At 37.4% G+C, this 18,417-nt stretch overlaps 1 protein-coding gene across 1 annotated transcript in view; it reads left to right on the top strand.

Moving 5' to 3' along the window:
* Positions 1–17,949, top strand: part of IleRS-m (Isoleucyl-tRNA synthetase, mitochondrial) — a 30,229-nt gene extending 12,280 nt beyond the window's left edge. Inside the window, exons 10-18 of the mRNA XM_069824606.1 lie at positions 356–494; positions 572–732; positions 1,999–2,142; positions 3,619–3,835; positions 8,698–8,804; positions 13,417–13,562; positions 13,644–13,828; positions 16,216–16,453; positions 17,786–17,949. Coding sequence (XP_069680707.1) covers positions 356–494; positions 572–732; positions 1,999–2,142; positions 3,619–3,835; positions 8,698–8,804; positions 13,417–13,562; positions 13,644–13,828; positions 16,216–16,443 — 1,327 coding nt within the window. The 3' untranslated portion in view covers positions 16,444–16,453; positions 17,786–17,949. The remainder of the gene's footprint in view (positions 1–355; positions 495–571; positions 733–1,998; positions 2,143–3,618; positions 3,836–8,697; positions 8,805–13,416; positions 13,563–13,643; positions 13,829–16,215; positions 16,454–17,785) is intronic.
* The last annotated feature ends 468 nt before the right edge of the window (positions 17,950–18,417 follow it).

Here is an 18,417-nt window from a genome sequence, read left to right as displayed (position 1 = left end):
CTTAAAAGCCATTTGTAAGTAAGTAAGTTAAAAAAAGTCATTGCACTGGAATTTATAGTTTTTGAGAAAAGGCTTTAGATTCTGCAAAAAATGTATATTCCAGAGAAATGCACTGGAACGTCAAAAAAGGGGGTGTTGTGGCAGGTGTAAAGTTTAACATTTAGACGTTTTTAATATACTTCCAGGCCTTCTACAAATATAAAATATATTCACAATGTAAATTGCATTATGTAGATTAAGAAAAACATATTTCCAAAAAATCGATTTTTGACATCAAATTCATGACATCCCCCCTTAAATGATTTATCGACAATTCAAAGCTCTACTGTGTCTGAAAACTGGCTTGTTTCTGTAGGTCATTCATTAATCATCTATGTGACTTAATGGAAGAGCATGGCACAGATTTCTGGTGGACACTCCCCCTGGAGAGACTGGCACCACAGGAAACATTGACAGAACTGAATGTGTCCCTAGATGAGGTGGAAAAAGGGCAAGTATGTGGGGTCGTCAGTTGCTGGTTGAGTACAGCACATGCCCGTGTGCCCAGCCACTGACTTGGTTGTGTTTGCAGGACATCCTGGACATCTGGTTCGACAGCGGTATCTCGTGGTCTTCTGTCCTGAGTGGCGAGAAGGTTGCAGATCTCTATCTGGAGGGTCTCGACCAATTCACCGGCTGGTTCCAGTCATCGCTTATGACTTCTGTTGCTCTGAGAAGTCATGCTCCATACAGGCAAGAATGTATAAATATATACAAATACAGTAGTAGAACATCATTGGTGATGTTGTGGTTACCATGTTGCTGTAACCAAGCTTGTGTTCAGATTTGATGGATAGTGGAAAAAATCTTGAACATGACTTAAATCAGATGAAGTAAAACTGCTGGCTTTATTTAATAGATTTCTCATTATGCAATTTATTTTCCTAGAGAAAGGGAAACCCCGGCGTGGCTCAGTCGGTTAAGGCGCTTGCCTGAAGGTCTGAAGTTGCGTTCGGGCGCGGGTTCGATCCCTGCATTGGCTGATTACTTGGTTGGGTTTATTTTCGAGATTTTCCTCAACCGTAAGATGAATGACAGGTAATCTATGGAGAATCCTCGGCCTCATCTCACTAAATATCATCTTGCTATCACCAATCTCATCGACGCTAAATAATCTAATAGTTGATACAGCGTCGTTAAATAACCAACTAAAAAAACAAGGACTGAATATGCTCTTTTCCTCACATGTTCTGACTTTCTCACGCTCTCTCTCTCTCTCTCTCTCTCTCATTCCATCCTTTGGTCTCTCTTCTTCTGTCTCCATCCTTTCTCTGCAACAAATTGCTATATTTTATTTCGGATCAGTCCATTCTTAAAAGAACGATTTGATGTGAGGTTGTGTGTCATTTTGTAGATCTTTTTGTCGCTAGTAAGTGTCCAGGGTGCACCACGAGAAGGTAGACCTACATCGCACCCTACAGGTAGACTGCTTGGCGCAGCATCTCCACCGTTTCAGTATTTATCAACATCCAACCTGTACCATTTGTGACTTTCAAGAAGCGATGAATAGGGTCATCTCCAATGCTGCCCAGCTCTAAAATCACAGACAGCGTGCCAGATACTGGGAAGCGAGAAGCCTCATGCCTCTGTTTAGTTCTTAGTTCTTTAAGCATTTTATTTAGTTCCTTTATTAGATTTAATTTTAAGTTGTATCAAGTTAATTCTTTTAATCTTGAGGTTGTGTTTAGGTCAAAGATAAGTTATCTATGTACCTGTCATTCGAATAAATAAATAAATAAATAAATTTCGGATTAGTCTTGGAACACACTGGCGAGCAGTAATAACATTCGAGACTTACCCTGAAAAAAAGGCTGTCTCGTGTGTGTGTGTGTGTATGTGTGTGTGTTCGTGCGTGCGTGTGTTTTTTTTTTAAATTTTTTTTTTCGTATCTTCATTTTCTCTATTTTTGAGGTAGAGTTCTATGACAGTGTCTGCTACTCGTGTTCTGTTTGCCTGCAGGGCTGTGTTTGTTCATGGATTTGCTGTTGATGCAGAAGGTCGCAAGATGTCCAAGTCACTTGGGAATGTGGTCGACCCCTTGACCATCACCTGTGGTGGTAAAGACAGGAAACGTGAACCCGTGTATGGGGTTGACACACTCAGGTATAGGGGTACTGACATAAAAGAAACTAAATGGAAACCTTGTTTTAATTTGAAGTGATGTTATTACTGTAACTGGCATGCTAATAATTCAACTATGTTCTGACGAGTAAATAGATTTTTGGATAAAGTAACACAATTCTGCATGACTAGTTTGTAAGGGCTACCACCATTTTCGTCATCATTATCAGCACCAGCATCATCATCTCAATCACGACCGTCATTATTATTATTATTATTATTATTATTATTATTATTATTATTATTATTATTATTATTATTACTATGTTAAAGGCAATTGATCAGATTTTTTGTATTCGAGAGATAATGGAGAAAAAATGGGAGTATAAGGGTACAGTACATCAGTTATTCATAGATTTCAAAAAGGCATATGACTCGGTTAAGAGGGAAGTATTATATGATATTCTTATTGAATTTGGTATTCCTAGTTCGATTAATTAAAATGTGTCTCAGTGAAACATACAGCAGAGTCCGTATAGGTCAGTTTCTATCTGATGCTTTTCCAATTCACTGCGGGCTAAAGCAGGGAGATGCACTATCACCTTTACTTTTTAACTTCGCTTTAGAATATGCCATTAGGAAAGTTCAGGATAACAGGCAGGGTTTGGAATTGAACGGGTTACATCAGCTTCTTGTCTATGCAGATGACGTGAATATGTTAGGAGAAAATCCACAAACGATTAGGGAAAACACGGAAATTTTACTTGAAGCAAATAAAGTGATCGGTTTGGAAGTAAATCCCGAAAAGACAAAGTATATGATTATGTCTCGTGACGAGAATATTGTACGAAATGGAAATATAAAAATTGGAGATTTATCCTTCGAAGGGGTGGAAAAATTCAAATATCTTGGAGCAACAGTAACAAATATAAATGATACTTCGGAGGAAATTAAACGCAGAATAAATATGGGAAATGCCTGTTATTATTTGGTTGAGAATTCCGGGATCAGCCATTCAGATGGCAAGAGGCCCGATGATCTGACTCTAGTCCCATGGCGTGTAGGCAAATCCTTAATTTGGGATTCCACATGTGTGGATACACTGGCCCCTTCAACCTCTAAGACACCAGGATCTGCCGCTGTCAGTAAACACCATAAATATAAACATCTTGCAGATAATTATATTTTTGTCCCTTTGCTGTTGAAACGTTTGGATCATGGTGTAGTGAAGCCAAAGCTTTCATCTCCACCATAGGCAGAAGTTCAGTGCAGCTTTCTGGGGACCCTCGAAGCAGTCAATATCTACGTCAGCGCATTGGTATCGCCATTCAGTGCGGTAATGCCACAAGTATTCTTGCATCCTTCCCCGAGTCCTCTTATTTAGATGAAATTTTCTTCCTTTAATTAATCAATTTATTTGTATTCTATTATAGTATACATGTTAATCGGCTTATGTGAAAAATCAATATGAATTGTAAATTACAACAATGATATCATGACATGGTAATCATTATGCAGGTGGTGGGTTGCATGTCATGCAACACAGCACTCAAGCGTTCCTGTGAGTCAGAACGTGCTGGAGGCAAGTGCAGAGGCTGTTCACAAGCTGCGCATTGTGCTGCGCTTTCTGCTGGGTGCCCTGCACGACTTCCCACGTGATGCTGAAGTGCCGATCGGCGGCCTCTACTTGCTGGACCACTACCTCCTGCACCTGCTCTTGGATGTGCATCAGGAGGCAAGCTTGTACTCTCTTGTTGTATTACACAAGGAATTCCTCGACCTCAGTATATGTTTATATGATTTGTCGTTTTCGCTGTCACCCATCCATCACAGCCTGTTGTGGTCATAGTCTTTCTCTGAAGCTCCTGCCAGCTTCTCTGTCTTTTGCTAATGATTTACAATTGGATTTACTCAAAAGTTTTGTTTCTTTATTATTCCATCTTTCCATGTGAACATAGATCTTTGTGAATAATTTCGAGGGAAAAATTGTTCCGGGGCCGGGTATCGAACCCGGGACCTTTGGTTAAACGTACCAACGCTCTCCCAACTGAGCTACCCGGGGACTCTACCAGACACCGATCCAATTTTTCCCTCTATATCCACAGACCTCAAAGTGGGCTGACAACCGTCAAGCAACCAACATTGAGTGCACATTAACTCTGTGTGACTTAAGTTGTGTTTTCTGTTAACGAACAGTGACGTATATTATGCATGTATTCTGTGGATATAGAGGGAAAAATTGGATCGGTGTCTGGTAGAGTTCCTGGGTAGCTCAGTTGGGAGAGCGTTGGTATGTTTAACCAAAGGTCCCGGGTTCGATACCCGGCCCCAGAACAATTTTTCCCTCGAAATTATTCAAATCAACTTTACAGGGAGTTATACCTGAAAGCTTGATTTGCATAGATCTTTCTTTTGCTCTTCTTCCCTCAGCTATTGCAGTTAATAGTTATTTATATAACAAGGATTCAAAGTGACTCATTTTTGCACCCATGAGGGGTTTTTTAAACAAACCATTAGGCGCGCTTAAAAATCTTTTTCTTCTTCTTCTTCTTCTTTTTCTTCTTCCCTAATTGTGCTGCTATCGCAATGTTAGGAGATTGCCTCGGACCCACGTCTTGAATTTGTCCCTATCTCTGGCTAGGCTGCGGAGCTGATACAATGTTTTCGTCCAGCTTGCCGTCACCTGCTTCATCACCTCCTCCCATGTGGTCCTTGGTCTGCCTATAGGTCACTTCCCTTGCGGCCTAGCCTCCAAGAATTGGCGTAGTTTGTGGTGCTTCTCCATCCGTATAATATGTCCAAACTAAATAAGTTATCGGTCTTCCATCCTCTTGCTTATGGATGTCAGATGTAAATCATCCCATATCCTCTCATTTCTTACCCTATCCCTTCGTGTTTTCCCTACTATTCTTCTTAGGCACTTCATTTGCACTGCATTAACTTTACTTATATCGCTTTTCATCGCTATCCAGCTCTTGCTATATATTTATAGTATACAGTGAAACCTCTCATTTACGGACATGAAAGGGATGTAACAATCTGTCCGCAACTGGGAGCTGTCCTTTATTGGGAGGGAGGCTCCCCAATCTAACAGTACATTTATTATATGCATTATGTATCCCTTCACGCTCTAATTGAACTGTATTACTGTAGTTTAATTCTAAATACAGTATACTGCACTACAGTAAATTCTTTGCAACTTTGAACTACAGTAGATAAGACCGAAAAAGGAAAATACAGTACTGTGCCATGCAATTTTATTTTAGGTCTACAGTTATGCAGTGCTGTAATTTATAGTTTTCAACTTAATCTTTACATTCAGGTGCCATGTCTCTCGAAACAGAACAACTGATTGAAGTGAAGAGAATAATCCTACTAACCCCATCATGTGTCGAATACAATTTCACGATCGCGGAAACCTTGGACCCATCAGACAGGTTAAATTTTATGATTTTGTTTATCCACCTGCTTCCAGCTAACAAGGGGTACCCGGCTGGGCTAGTGGTAGCCTATGAGATCCTTATTGTCATCTTTCATGTTAAGGAATTTCTGTACAGTTCTCAAAACTAAATTTTCCATTTTGTAACACATTAGGTCTTGAAATCCAGTTCTGTCCGCAGTCAGGAGGTAAAGCAAGCTTTAGGACTGTGAAACAGCTATCCGTGTCCGTGTCTGGGAGTGTCCGTAAACGAGAGTTAAATTTATCATAATAATAATAATAATAATAATAATAATAATGTTTTATTTTCGCTGACAGAGTTAAGGCCATAAGGCCTTCTCTTCCACTCAACCAGCCTTAATCAATACAATACGTATTTAAATTACGAATATTTACACTACACTTAAAAGGTTCTCCAGCAATATTCTTCAGTTAAGTTTTAATGACTAGTAGACTACATATTTATTTAAATTTAGATAAATTTAGATTTAATTTATTTCTATATTATTTCAGTTGGGACATAAAAATCTGTCCGTATATTAGGAGTGTCCGTATCTTGGAGGTGTCCGTAAGGAGAGGTTTCACTGTATAGCGATATAGTAGTATTAGCTCCAAAACTGCCTGGTACTCACGGGTCTTGATCTTTTTAACCACCTCTTCTTTACCGAATAAGCAATGACTCTGAGCATAGTAGGCATAAGTGGCCTTTTGTGTTTGCTTGCTCACTTCTCCTTGCAACTTACCTGTTTTATGGATTATTGTTCCTTGATATTCATAGCTTTCCACTTAAAAATCTCACAAGTGAAAAAAAGAGTTGTTTTGTGTTATTGCGTACATAATCTATTCCACTACGAAGAATTTCAAAATTATAAAATAATTTGAAGATTAATTTTTAGTAGTTGTAAAGAGTACTGAAATGACAATAGAAGTGCATTGCTAAGGCCAATCCATTTCTTTGTTATACTTTTATGTAAGCTATTATATCCGACTTCTCATACAGTTCACAGAGCTCTTTGTTTTACTTAATTCAATACTTTCTACTTACATTAACTGATTGAAATATGGTTCTCAGTATTTTTCTTTCAAATATCTAGTATTATTGTCTCCTGCGCTTGTCAGGACCAAAATTTCACATCTGTTTATTAGAACTGGTCTTATTAATGTTTTAGAATTTCTTTAGTACATATCAGCGAATTTGATTTGAACTATTTCCTTAACAACGTATATTGGCAATTATTTCCTGAGAAATTTATTTTTTGTTTCTTTTGGCATTTACAACTGAGCCTAAATAGGTGAAAGTTTGAACTATAACTTGTAATCTCCCAGTTAAGGTAAGGTCACATGTCGTTACTTTTGCAGCGCTGCAGTTCAAAAAATTGCGCAACTCTCGTACTGCGACATGTGAACAATGGTGCAACCCGAAAAGTAGCGGCTGCCGAACCTGCTGCTCGCTACTTTTCCATGCTGCGCGCAGCTTAAAAGCAGCGACGTGTGAACAGGGTTCTCAGGGTTGCAGCCGCCGCATTTTTGATATCGGTTTTGTTGAAACTTTTGCTGCGGTTGCGACCAATGTTGCCACCCAAATGTGCCAATGATACTTTTATTGTTTGGATGTATTTTAATGTTAGATGTGATGAAAAAAAATTATTTGGTACAGTTACTAAATGCACAACACAGTCTGAGTGTATTTGCTGACGATATAATTCATTTTCTTAATTTTCTGTAGCAAAGTTTCAAACAGGAGGGTTGCCAACATTGATTACGTGAATATGCTGTTGGTTATCATTTAATTATACAGTAGAACCTCTATTATCCGTGGTAATGAAGGGGATGGACTGAACTGTTAATCAAAAAAATCGGATAATCCATACCATGAAAGGTTTCGTAATTTCCTCCATGGTCTTGTATTTAACTCGCTATGTAGTGGATCAGAAGTTCACTAATTTAAATCTGGTTATAACAGACGGGTTTTTAAAGGACAAGGAAGCCCTTTGTAATGACTGTCTCAGGCAAGACAGGAATAAAGGAGATCTCATGTTGTAGATTTACATACTTTTTTACTCTCTATCCTTGTTTTTTTATTAAATCGCGCAGTTGTAACTCCAATCTCGTATTCTGATGGGAGATGAGCCACACTTTTTCTTTCTCGAACCATTCAATTATCTCCATTTTTTTTTTCGATATTTAGCACAACACATTTTTTGTTAACACCTGTGGAAGACATTTTATATACAAGTTATATTATAGAATGGCAATTCGAACAATAGACAATGCTGTGTAACGATAAAGGCTTGTAATAAAACACTATACCAAAAACATAATATGTAGAACCTACTAACATAGTCTAGTTAGTCTAGTATATACAGTCACGAAGTTCGAGTTGTGAGGGTACTAGGAACAATAGACTGTGTCGGTACTATTTCGTATTGTCTGTAATGAGGCGGTAGTAGCGATCCTAGTGGTTAGCAACTATCTATGGATGCATATTCCCTACGTATTGAGCTTCGTGACTGTATATACTAGACTGTGCTACTAATATGACACACAAAACAGTACTTTATATAAGTTATTTATTTCTGAAGAAAAAAAAAGCCCGAGATATAGACAGTCGGATAATCCGCCAATTGGTTAATAGGGTGACGGGTAATCGGGGTTCTACTGTATAGGCGTTTTTAAAAGCTTTATAGTAAAAATAATGCCAATTTCTGAATACTAGTTAGGACAGATAAGTAAGCTTTCGCATGAGTTTCTTAATAATTCGAACATAACCACAAAATGTATATTGAGAAGTCAACACGGAGATGGAAACCTGCAGCATGACTGCGGCTGCAAAAGTAGCACCTTGCGTGTGAACAGATTCGCAACTTCCAGTTGCAACTTTTGCAGCACTCGGGTTGCGCAGCACGAAAAGTAGCGTGCAGTGTGCTACTTTTGGCTTACGTGTGAACACGACACACAACTTTTGCAGCTGCAGTACAAAAGTTGCGCAGCAAAAGTAGCGACGTGTGACCGTACCTTTACTTACTATTTATCTTAATTGACTGGATCCAGTACACACTATCCCAGTTTCTTAACAGGAGATTCTAGAGGTGCCTGTATAACTTATGAATCACTTTGCATGTGCGTGTGGAGGGTCATAAGAGTTTGTCTCTGTACAGGTGAACAAGATGCATGAGCAATACCAGTTTCACCGCATCTGCAATCTGCTAACCAACTTCGTTACAAATGAAGTGTCCGCTCTCTACTGCCATCTCATCAAGGACAGGTGAGTGTTTTCTTACATTATAGAATGTTGCCAAATTCACATCAGAGGTGACCTGGCATTACATTTAACCCATTGTCACAGTCTAAATTAAAGTTGTTAAGTATCATAAAACACTAGATACCATCAAATAGAAAACTCCACTGTGTGGTAGCTTCCAATGCTAACTGTAAGACACAAAAACAATTGCTTAAAACCTTGTATTTGAATAGTTTTTCATCAGGCTGTTGGAACACACATGCTTGACACTGATCATTGTCAGCTAGATTTCAGAACCAAATATAAACATTCTGTTTTCGACATTATATTTCTTTATTCATTATAGGGACTTTGAAGTCTAGAAGAGCACATTACCACTTAGTATCATAGGAAGAAATAGTGATAGAGATATCAATTTGATACGAGTATATTTCTTTACCAGCCGTACCGTGTGCTCCGCTGCACCTGTTAGAAATAAATATAAAGTAATTACATAATTAAAATAAGACGTTTGATCCAGGGAACATTCGTGTTTGATAGAAGGATAAATCGTTTAATATGTTACTTAATTTAAATTGTATTTAAATAATTAAAGTGCAATCATTTTGGTCCAGAGAGCACTCGAAAGTTACTGTAATAACATTATAGCATAATGTCCATCTAGAGAAACTACACTTTCCAATGGTGGAATAATAATTAATTGTACAAATCGGTTAATTTAGCTTTCGATATTACTTCATACACACACAGAAACATTCTCTGTAGGCTATGTTTCATAGCTTTCGATTGTTGTTGACCAAGGCCCCTTATAGACGTCATTTGTTTTCATTTCATTACACCGCCATAGATGGCATAGTATTTTAATTTTAAAACTCATTTATCTCATTAAATATCAGTCCTATCAAAATTTTGCAAGGAATAAAACTTATCGGAAATCATTTTTAAAGAAACTTTTGTTATTTAACATATTTCACAAAAATCAATAATAAGCGAGATATTTCGATTTATTTAATTCAGGCCCCCTTATAACCCCCTTTTAAATAACGTATTTTGAATGCCATATAGCCTAAAATCTAAGTTACAGCGAACTTAATTTATATTCCAATTTTCATATAAATCGGTTCAGCCATTATCGCGTGAAAAGGTAACAAACATCCAGACAGACAGACAGACATACAAACAAAAATTTCAAAAAAGCAATTTTCGGTTTCAGGGTGGTTAATTATATATGTTAGGACCAATTATTTTTGGAAAATCGAAAATTACCAAAAAAATTTCGGCTACAGATTTATTATTAGTACAGATAATAGAATTACAGTAACGTCATAAATTAATAGCTTGACAACACACTAACCATTCACCTAATAGTGCTGTCTTCATTGAATCAGTGTTTCTTTTAAAATGCTTCAAATGTTTTTAGATCTACCATGGCAAACTGCCAATATAATCTTGATCAATTCTTCATACCAGCTGCTGTACGCATCATCTCTTATTATGGTTACCATCTAGTAAAATATGGGAGTGTTGTCAAATTTAAATTTGTGAATTGTTTCTGTTACACCTTCTATAATATTGAATGAGAGGCATTGCTTCTTTCCTTAATGGAGTGTCTACTGTGAACAATACTATTTCAACATTATTTGCTCACCAGAAATCAAAGAACTTTCACAGGCTACTGGTAAGTATTCATCACTACTTTGTGAAGATGATGACTAGGGAGCGGATTTTTATGTGCTAAAAAATTTAAATATATTTATTTTTTATGTGCTAAAAAGTACGAAAATATTTGCTAAAAATAAAAAAATATATATATATATATATTTATTTTAAATATGACAAAAATACCTTACTTAGCTTGAAAAAAAAAATGTTACTAGGTACTCACCAACCACATTTGAGTGCTAGTAGTTGGCCGAGAATTGCAGTGAACAACAAAGGTCATCTCCAAATTCTCCATCACAAATGCATGCCGATTATCTCTGAACAAACTGTGAAAACGATCTTTCCACATCACAGGACGTCAGACATGCATATTTAAAGAGAAGAATCTCACAAACACATACACTGTCAATTTCACCTACAGGCACATCCTCCAATACTTTAGCAACTTTACACATTTTTTTATATCCACTGTTTTTCCCAAACACATTCTGGAATTTGTCCCTTAGTAATTGTGCTTCTGAACCTGGTAGCGAGTCTAGTTTAATTTTCACGCCACGCACCTCCCTGTTTCAGACAACAGGTTTTTGGATGTTTCGAGTTTTTTTTATGGTGTCACACAAAAAGCTTAAATTTGCTAATAGCAAAGCCAAATCGTTTTTTAAATAACCATCTTTCAGTATATCTTGAAGGATATCGATTGACGAAGCCCGATAACAGGGAATCACAACAAGATATACTCGATATACATGAGCGAGAGGCGAGAGATTTGTTTAAATTAAATAATGTTCATAGCCGAGCTCTTATCTGTTGTGTTTGACAAACAAAGCATGGAATGAAATCATCTTCAGCAACAATAAACATTCCTAATTATGTGTTGCAAGATTTCTCCTCCTTGTCCATGTTAATTTATTCTCATATAATAACACTGATATGCTGCCTAGCTGTTCTCAGAACTTGTGGCGATACTATTACCAAAATGGATCATGGATACACCACACAGCGCTTAAAAACACGAAGTAACCAAGAATTTCTAAAAGAGATAACGTACTTCTGAGTGGTATAATTGATTTAGTTTTAAAATATTTAAAGTTCTTGTAAAAAAATACTTAAGTAAAAAAAGTCTAAGATTTATGTGTTTATAATAGATTTCCTGAAAATATGTATTTACATAATTTTTTGTGAAAATATGTGTTTTTATGTGAAATAAAATTCGGGTTTTAAACTTGAAACTTCATGTTCGGAATTCTTAACTTTGTTAATTGTGTTTTATCACACACAAAAAGAATATTTAATTACATAGGAATCCGCTCCTTAATGATGACACTCTCATTTTCGATGAAAGAGTAATGGAACGGAGAAAAATTCTCTCTGGCGCCGGGATTTGAACCCAGGTTTTCAGCTCTACGTGCTGATGCTTTATCCACTAAGCCACACCGGATACCCACCCCGGCATCGGACAGAATCGTCACAATTTAAGTTCCAACTCTTGGGTTCCCTCTAGTGGCCGCCCTCTGCACTACGTCATAGATGTCTATGAACGTAGGACTGAAGTCCACACATGTGCTGAGGTGCACTCGTTATGAATGACTAGGTGGCCGGGATCCGACGGAATAAGCGCCGTCTTAAATCATGAAGTGATTTACGCATATCATATATATTATTTTAATGTACCGAAGTATAACGCTAATGGCTTCGTTGCCAAAGCCCGGCATTAGATAACAACAACAACATGTACCGAAGTACATATGATATTTCCATGCAAATATTCTGCGTCATCATACGATGAAAGAGTAATGGAACGGAGAAAAATTCTCTCCGGCGCAGGGATTTGAACCCGGGTTTTCAGCTCTACGTGCTGATGCTTTATCCACTAAGCCACACCGGAGAATTTTTCTCCGTTCCATTACTCTTACATCGTACGATGACGCAGAATACCTGCATGGAAATATCATATGTACTTCGGTACATTAAAATAATATATACTCTCATTTTCTTTTTTATGATAAAGTTATTCGAAAGTAATTGCTCTCTGCTAACACACACATTTGCGGGTTATAAATAATATTTAACTGTCAACCTTTGAGCATTGCACAATGTGTGTTTTTCGTAATGAACTTCACTTCTGAACAGTATCTCTAAATTAGCGATTCTAGAAATGTATCCTCTCCTTAGCTGGAATTTTGGCTTCACAAAATTATGTATTGTGTAAAAGAATCTCCATACAGATAGAGACCATCTACTGATTTGAGGAGTTTTTCCTTAGACTGTTAACATTAGCTGATGTCCACTGCTGTGGAGTAACGGTTAGCACGTTTGACCGTGAAACGAATGGGCCCAGGTTCAAATCCTGATTGGGACAATTTACCTGGTTGGAATTTTCCCTCAACCAATTGAAGCAGAATTGCTGGGTAACTTTCGGCGTTGGACCTCGGACTCATTTCGCCATTATTAATTCACATATCATCATCATACAATAGCCCAGGTTAAGTTCACAGTGAGTCATGCTGTATTTGTACAAGAGTGTGGCCATTCGGCTACCCAATCATTCACAGACTAGGAGTGGTAAGCACAATAAGCCTCAGGCTGCAGTGCAAGCCTTCGGGTCCCTATAAGGAGGTGGGGGAACATTAGCCAGTGCTGTTGGTTTGCAAGAACATTAAATCCAGACGTTTGAAATGGGCACAGCATGTAGCACGTATGGGCGAATCCAGAAATGAATATAGAGTGTTAGTTGGGAGGCCGGAGGGAAAAAGACCTTTGGGGAGGCTGAGACGTAGATGGGAAGATAATATTAAAATGGATTTGAGGGAGGTGGGATATGATGCTAGGGACTGGATTAATCTTCCTGAGGATAGGGACCGATGGTGGGCTTATGTGAGGGTGGCAATGAACCTCCGGGTTCCTTAAAAGCCATTTATAAGTAAGTTGGGTTGTAAGAGGGCAGCAGACATCTAGACTTTTCTGTTTATTTCAGGTTGTACTGTGAGGCAGTGGATGCCCCATCACGCCGTGCTTGCCAGCTGGTAGTGAGCCACATATTGGAGATAATAACAAGGGCAATTGCACCTGTGTTGCCACATCTTGCAGAAGAAGTTTACATGTATCATCCTTCTAAGGAAGGTTAGTATTTGCTCCCACGATATATGGCAAGGACGATGGCTGGTTTATTAAGTACTTCATATTTCTCTGTTTTGCTTGTAGGGGAGCTCCTGTTCCGCTCTGGAATGCTTCAGCCCTCGCCAGAGTGGCACCAACCTGAGGTGGAGCCCATTGTGAACTGTGCCCTGGAGGTGAAGCGTGCGATCAACAAGATGGTCCCCACCACGAACTCCCAGCAACTTGCAGCTACGATATTTACTTCTGGAGAGACGTTTCGCTTGCTCAAGGTATGATTGGCCAGACTTGCTTTAAATTTCAATAAACCCAAGGTTTGATGAACATATCCCCACCTGAAGTTAAGTGTGGTTGATTATTGTCTTTTTTTTTCTCGTTTACTTCTTTTTTGTCTTCTCATTTCAGCCTTCTCTTTTTGTCTTCTTAACCTCTCTACCACCACTATCATCACATCTTTTTGTTACTCTACCACTTCTTCTTTTTCGGCTTTTGTTTTGCTTTTGCACCTTCGTTTTAATTCTACGTATATTCTTCCTCTCCAGTCTGACGTTTAAGGAAGTGTCGAGAATTCTAGTTCTGAGTTGGTGACATCTGTAAAGCAAATTCATTAACCTTGATGATATTCAATTCAATTCAGTTTATTTGGCCATTAGACATACAGCTTTAGGCTTCGTCAGAGTAGGCTACGTTGAAAACCATATAAATACATTTTTAAAAAACACTAATAAAAGAAACAGTAAAATTTAAATAATACAATGAAAACATGAAATAATTTGAAACTTTTAAATTAAAGAAAACTAACTAAATTGCAATTAAACTTATTTATTAAAATACAGTTTCATATAAATTTGTGTTGAAAAACTCAGCAACAGAATAAAAGGATTATTTAATAACCAATTGTAAAATCTAGTTTTGAAGCTATTGATTGGTAGTTTATAATATTGACTTGGGAGCTTATTATATAATTTCATCCCCATAATTAAAAAGTTTGTGTTGCTCTTGTGTAATCTGCAATATGGAATATTAATTTGTTCACTATTTCTAATTTCATGATCATATATGTTGGCCACTAATGAGTAATTGTCGATATTTTGTCGAGTGTAAAGTACTAGATCATATATATATAAATTTATGATTGTTAAAATCCGTGATTGTCTGAAAAGTGGCCGACAGTGTTCCAGATAGTTTGATTTACATAAAATTCTAATGGCTTTCTTTTGTAAAGTCAAGACGCTTCCAATTTTGGTTCCATTTCCCCAGAAAATTAGGGCATATCGGATTATCGACTGAAAGAAAGAAAAGTAGGCACATCTTAAATAATTTTGAGAAATGCAAGTCGTTAATTTCTTTAACAAATATAAAACTCTTGATAGCTTTGTGCATATGTATTCGATGTGCTTATCCCATGTTAAACTGGAGTCTATAAAAAGTCCTAGACATTTTGTGTAGTTGAGTCTGTTGTCCTTATTTATTAGATAGTTTAAGCTGAAAGTTATGTTGATAGTGTTTTCTTGATTAAGCAAGAAACCATTAGATTCAAACCATAAAGCCATCTGTGATAGAGTGTCGTTGTTGAGAGCATGTAATTGATTTAGAGCAGAGGAAGAACATAGGAAAGTAGGATGATAGACGAGGATTACTGTATGATGATCAGAGTTGAATTTGACATAGGTTAAAAATGGATGGTAAATTATATTTTTTCTGGAACTTTTATTCGGGACTTTTTTTTTTGTTTCTCTGTTTTTTTGTTATAACTATAACATGGACCTATCGACTTCATTTCCTTTGCAAGCGTGTTTATTGATACTGACGTTTATTTACTTGGGCATCACACTCCACAGCATGGAATAATATGCCAACAGAGATGCAAGTTTTTAAGATTTAGATAAACACGAACTGTGTGCTCATTCTCCACAGGCAAGAAAGCCGTTTCATCTCTCATATTAAATTTTCCATCTTGAAAGAAATGCGAATATGACGCTACAATGTTTCCTAGACCTCAGTTCTGGACTTTGTGGTCGCATTCGTATTCTGTGCATGCACCAACCTTCGCTACGTTTTGTAAAAATAGCCAGGAGTCAAATGCGCTCTATGTAGCAGAGTTTTACAGCTTTCAGCGGGCTATAATTTTTTTTTGGTATGCGGGTTAACATATAATCGCACAAATATTAACGTTCTATGTTATAGTCGCCATGCTGTTATTTCTGGCGTGACTCCTCCTCTTTGCTTATGTCTTAGGAAGTGAAGACTATAAAGTCTATGTAGGTAGTATTGTTCGCCATTTTTGTTCTTTCGTTACCGAGCTACCAGGTGAGGAATCTGTTTGCCGTACCGTTAAACATTATCATGTCGTAGCTCCTATGATAATAAATCAAACGCACTGTAATTCAGCAAAAATTTGTGCGGCAAGTAACGTCCTCGTGTGCTTTCTGTGAAAGAGCCAAAACGGCGGGCGATTATATTAAGTATTTATCGAGCCTTAGGAAATGTATAATGTCTTCATCAGCAAATCACAAGACGCACACGTTTAAATGTAGCCGACCTGCAACGTGATTGGCTGCCGGGAATTAGAGCGGCAGGACTATAGCTGCATAGTATGTGCTGGCCTTCATTTATTTGAATGAAATTATTATACTTGTCTTTCATCCATAATCTGCAGATGCTGCAAAAGGAGGAATGCAGCAGCTGGAGCGAGCTGGTGGAAATTCTTCAAGTGTCGTCAGTGACGCTGGTGGAAAGTGACAGCCCTGTGCGGTTCCACTTGGAAGTGGCCGAGACTTCAGCACATCTGTGTGGCAGGTGTCGCCGCTTCACGGCACAGGCGAGTCATGAACATTGTGACCGCTGCCACCAGGTGCTGCTGAAACTGGGCTCCACAGCTACTTAACACACTATTTGTAAGTACTGATGGAGGTTCTTTCTCTAATTTTCTCGCGCCACTTTTTCTCGTATTCTTTTCTCTTCACTCCCTTTTTCTCAGTGATATATGCAGCAGTCACGGGATCAAAACATTACTCCTCTTCACCACCATTGTCTCTTCATTTTTCTTCTTTTCATCCTTCTCACTATCCTTTCTCTTCAGCCTTGCCACAATTAAATCTTAAAATAGGTTTAATTGTACTTCATCCCTGTACATTATCATTAATTAAACAGTACTGTTTCCAAATTTTGTAAATTTACCTTCTTTCTTGTGCAACGGCTAAAGGCTGGTTCACAATAAACCAGAAACTAGAATCGGAACGAAAACGAAAACGGTAAAATTGTTAAAATGTGTGCATTTAAATGTGAGCATTCACAATTAATGAAAAGCTTGCCGGAGCCCGGGATCGGGAACGGAGAGTTGGCCAAGTTTCAACTTTGGCGTTCACATTTCCGATCACAGCCCACTAGATTCATTCTATTGCCATCTAAAAGCTATTCTGTCGTCGTATATTTTGTAGCAAGAAGACCGTGACATAACCTATGCATTATTTTGTTCTGTGCTGTGCATCATGGAGCAAGTTTTATTTGATGAGATTCTAACATTGAGTGTTGAGGAAAATCCTCACGTTTACGATAAGCGGCGTGCCTCGTATAAAGATGAGACAATGAAGGAGAATATGTGGCTTTCAATAGCTGCATCTTTGAACACTGATCAGAAGCGAATCATATTTTTATTACTGTATTGGTTGTATTACACACTACATATTCATGCTTCAATTCAATAACTACTGTTGTTCTATTACAAATGTTTCTTCTCTAATTATTTTACGTTATGGTAGACTTAAAATAGGTTCTGATAATAAAGATGCATGGGCATATTTATAGTACCGTAACTAATGAAATGTTTCAGTTGAAATTTCGAAGTTGGTTAACCTGTGTTTATGTTGGCTGCCTTGTACTCATGAGAGAACGCCATTGGTCAATTATACACAAATCTCATCAGAATGCGTAATATCGACTTTACATATCGTTATTGACATGCATATCGATATGCATAGTCGTCTACGTTCTCAGTTTATTGTGAATCAAAAATTTTCATATTCACGTCCTCTGCTTCTCGTTTTGATTCTGGTTCTCGTTCCCAGTTTATTGTGAACCAGCCTTAAGTCTTTGTAAGAAAGAATGTTGCAGACTAGTACTTCGATTATATTTTATTCATATCAAATTTTTGTAGTGACTGAAATATTTTATGCCTTAATGTGAAAACTTGTGTCATATTTTGATATCACTCTGTGCTTCTGTTCCAGATGCGAAGATTCGGCTTGGCAGGGTTGTCTCAGATGCCCCTCATGTAGCATAGTCTAGTCTGCTTTTTGTCTCGTCATTAGACTCCTTTGTTTTGTGATTTTAGTGAAAATAACTTTTATAAGAAGTTGATAAACTATTGTATTAATAAATACCTTGTCACCACCCCTCTTGTTGTTGTTATTATTCATGTATTTATTTTAACACACCTTTATTATTAATTACTATTTATCATCTTCAAACACACTCTGCTGTAGGACACATAGGTACCTGTTCTGTCTCCATATTCTCTTTCCTTCACCCTTGACACATTCAGTACTATAGCCTATCATTAACTGCTTCTATATATATTTCTGTGATACATGTGGTAAAGAAAATAGAATTCATTGGTCATACAATCAGGTGTAACACATTTAGCTAATAATACTGGAGGAGAAAATACTAGGCAAGAAAGAAATAGGAAGACTGAGAAGAAAATGTAGCTGACATGCTCAGTAGAATGAAGTGCAACGACTATGAAGAATTTAAATAACAGCAGAAGAAAGAGAAATGTGGTTGAAGCTCCTAGACGAAGTCTTTAATATTGATTGATTGGTTTATTGATTACTTGAATACACGTGTTATTTTATTTACT

The sequence above is a fragment of the Periplaneta americana genome, chromosome 4 (assembly GCF_040183065.1).
Source record: "Periplaneta americana isolate PAMFEO1 chromosome 4, P.americana_PAMFEO1_priV1, whole genome shotgun sequence".
Taxonomy (NCBI): Eukaryota; Metazoa; Arthropoda; class Insecta; order Blattodea; family Blattidae; genus Periplaneta; species Periplaneta americana.
This window is presented reverse-complemented; position numbering and strand designations above follow the sequence as displayed.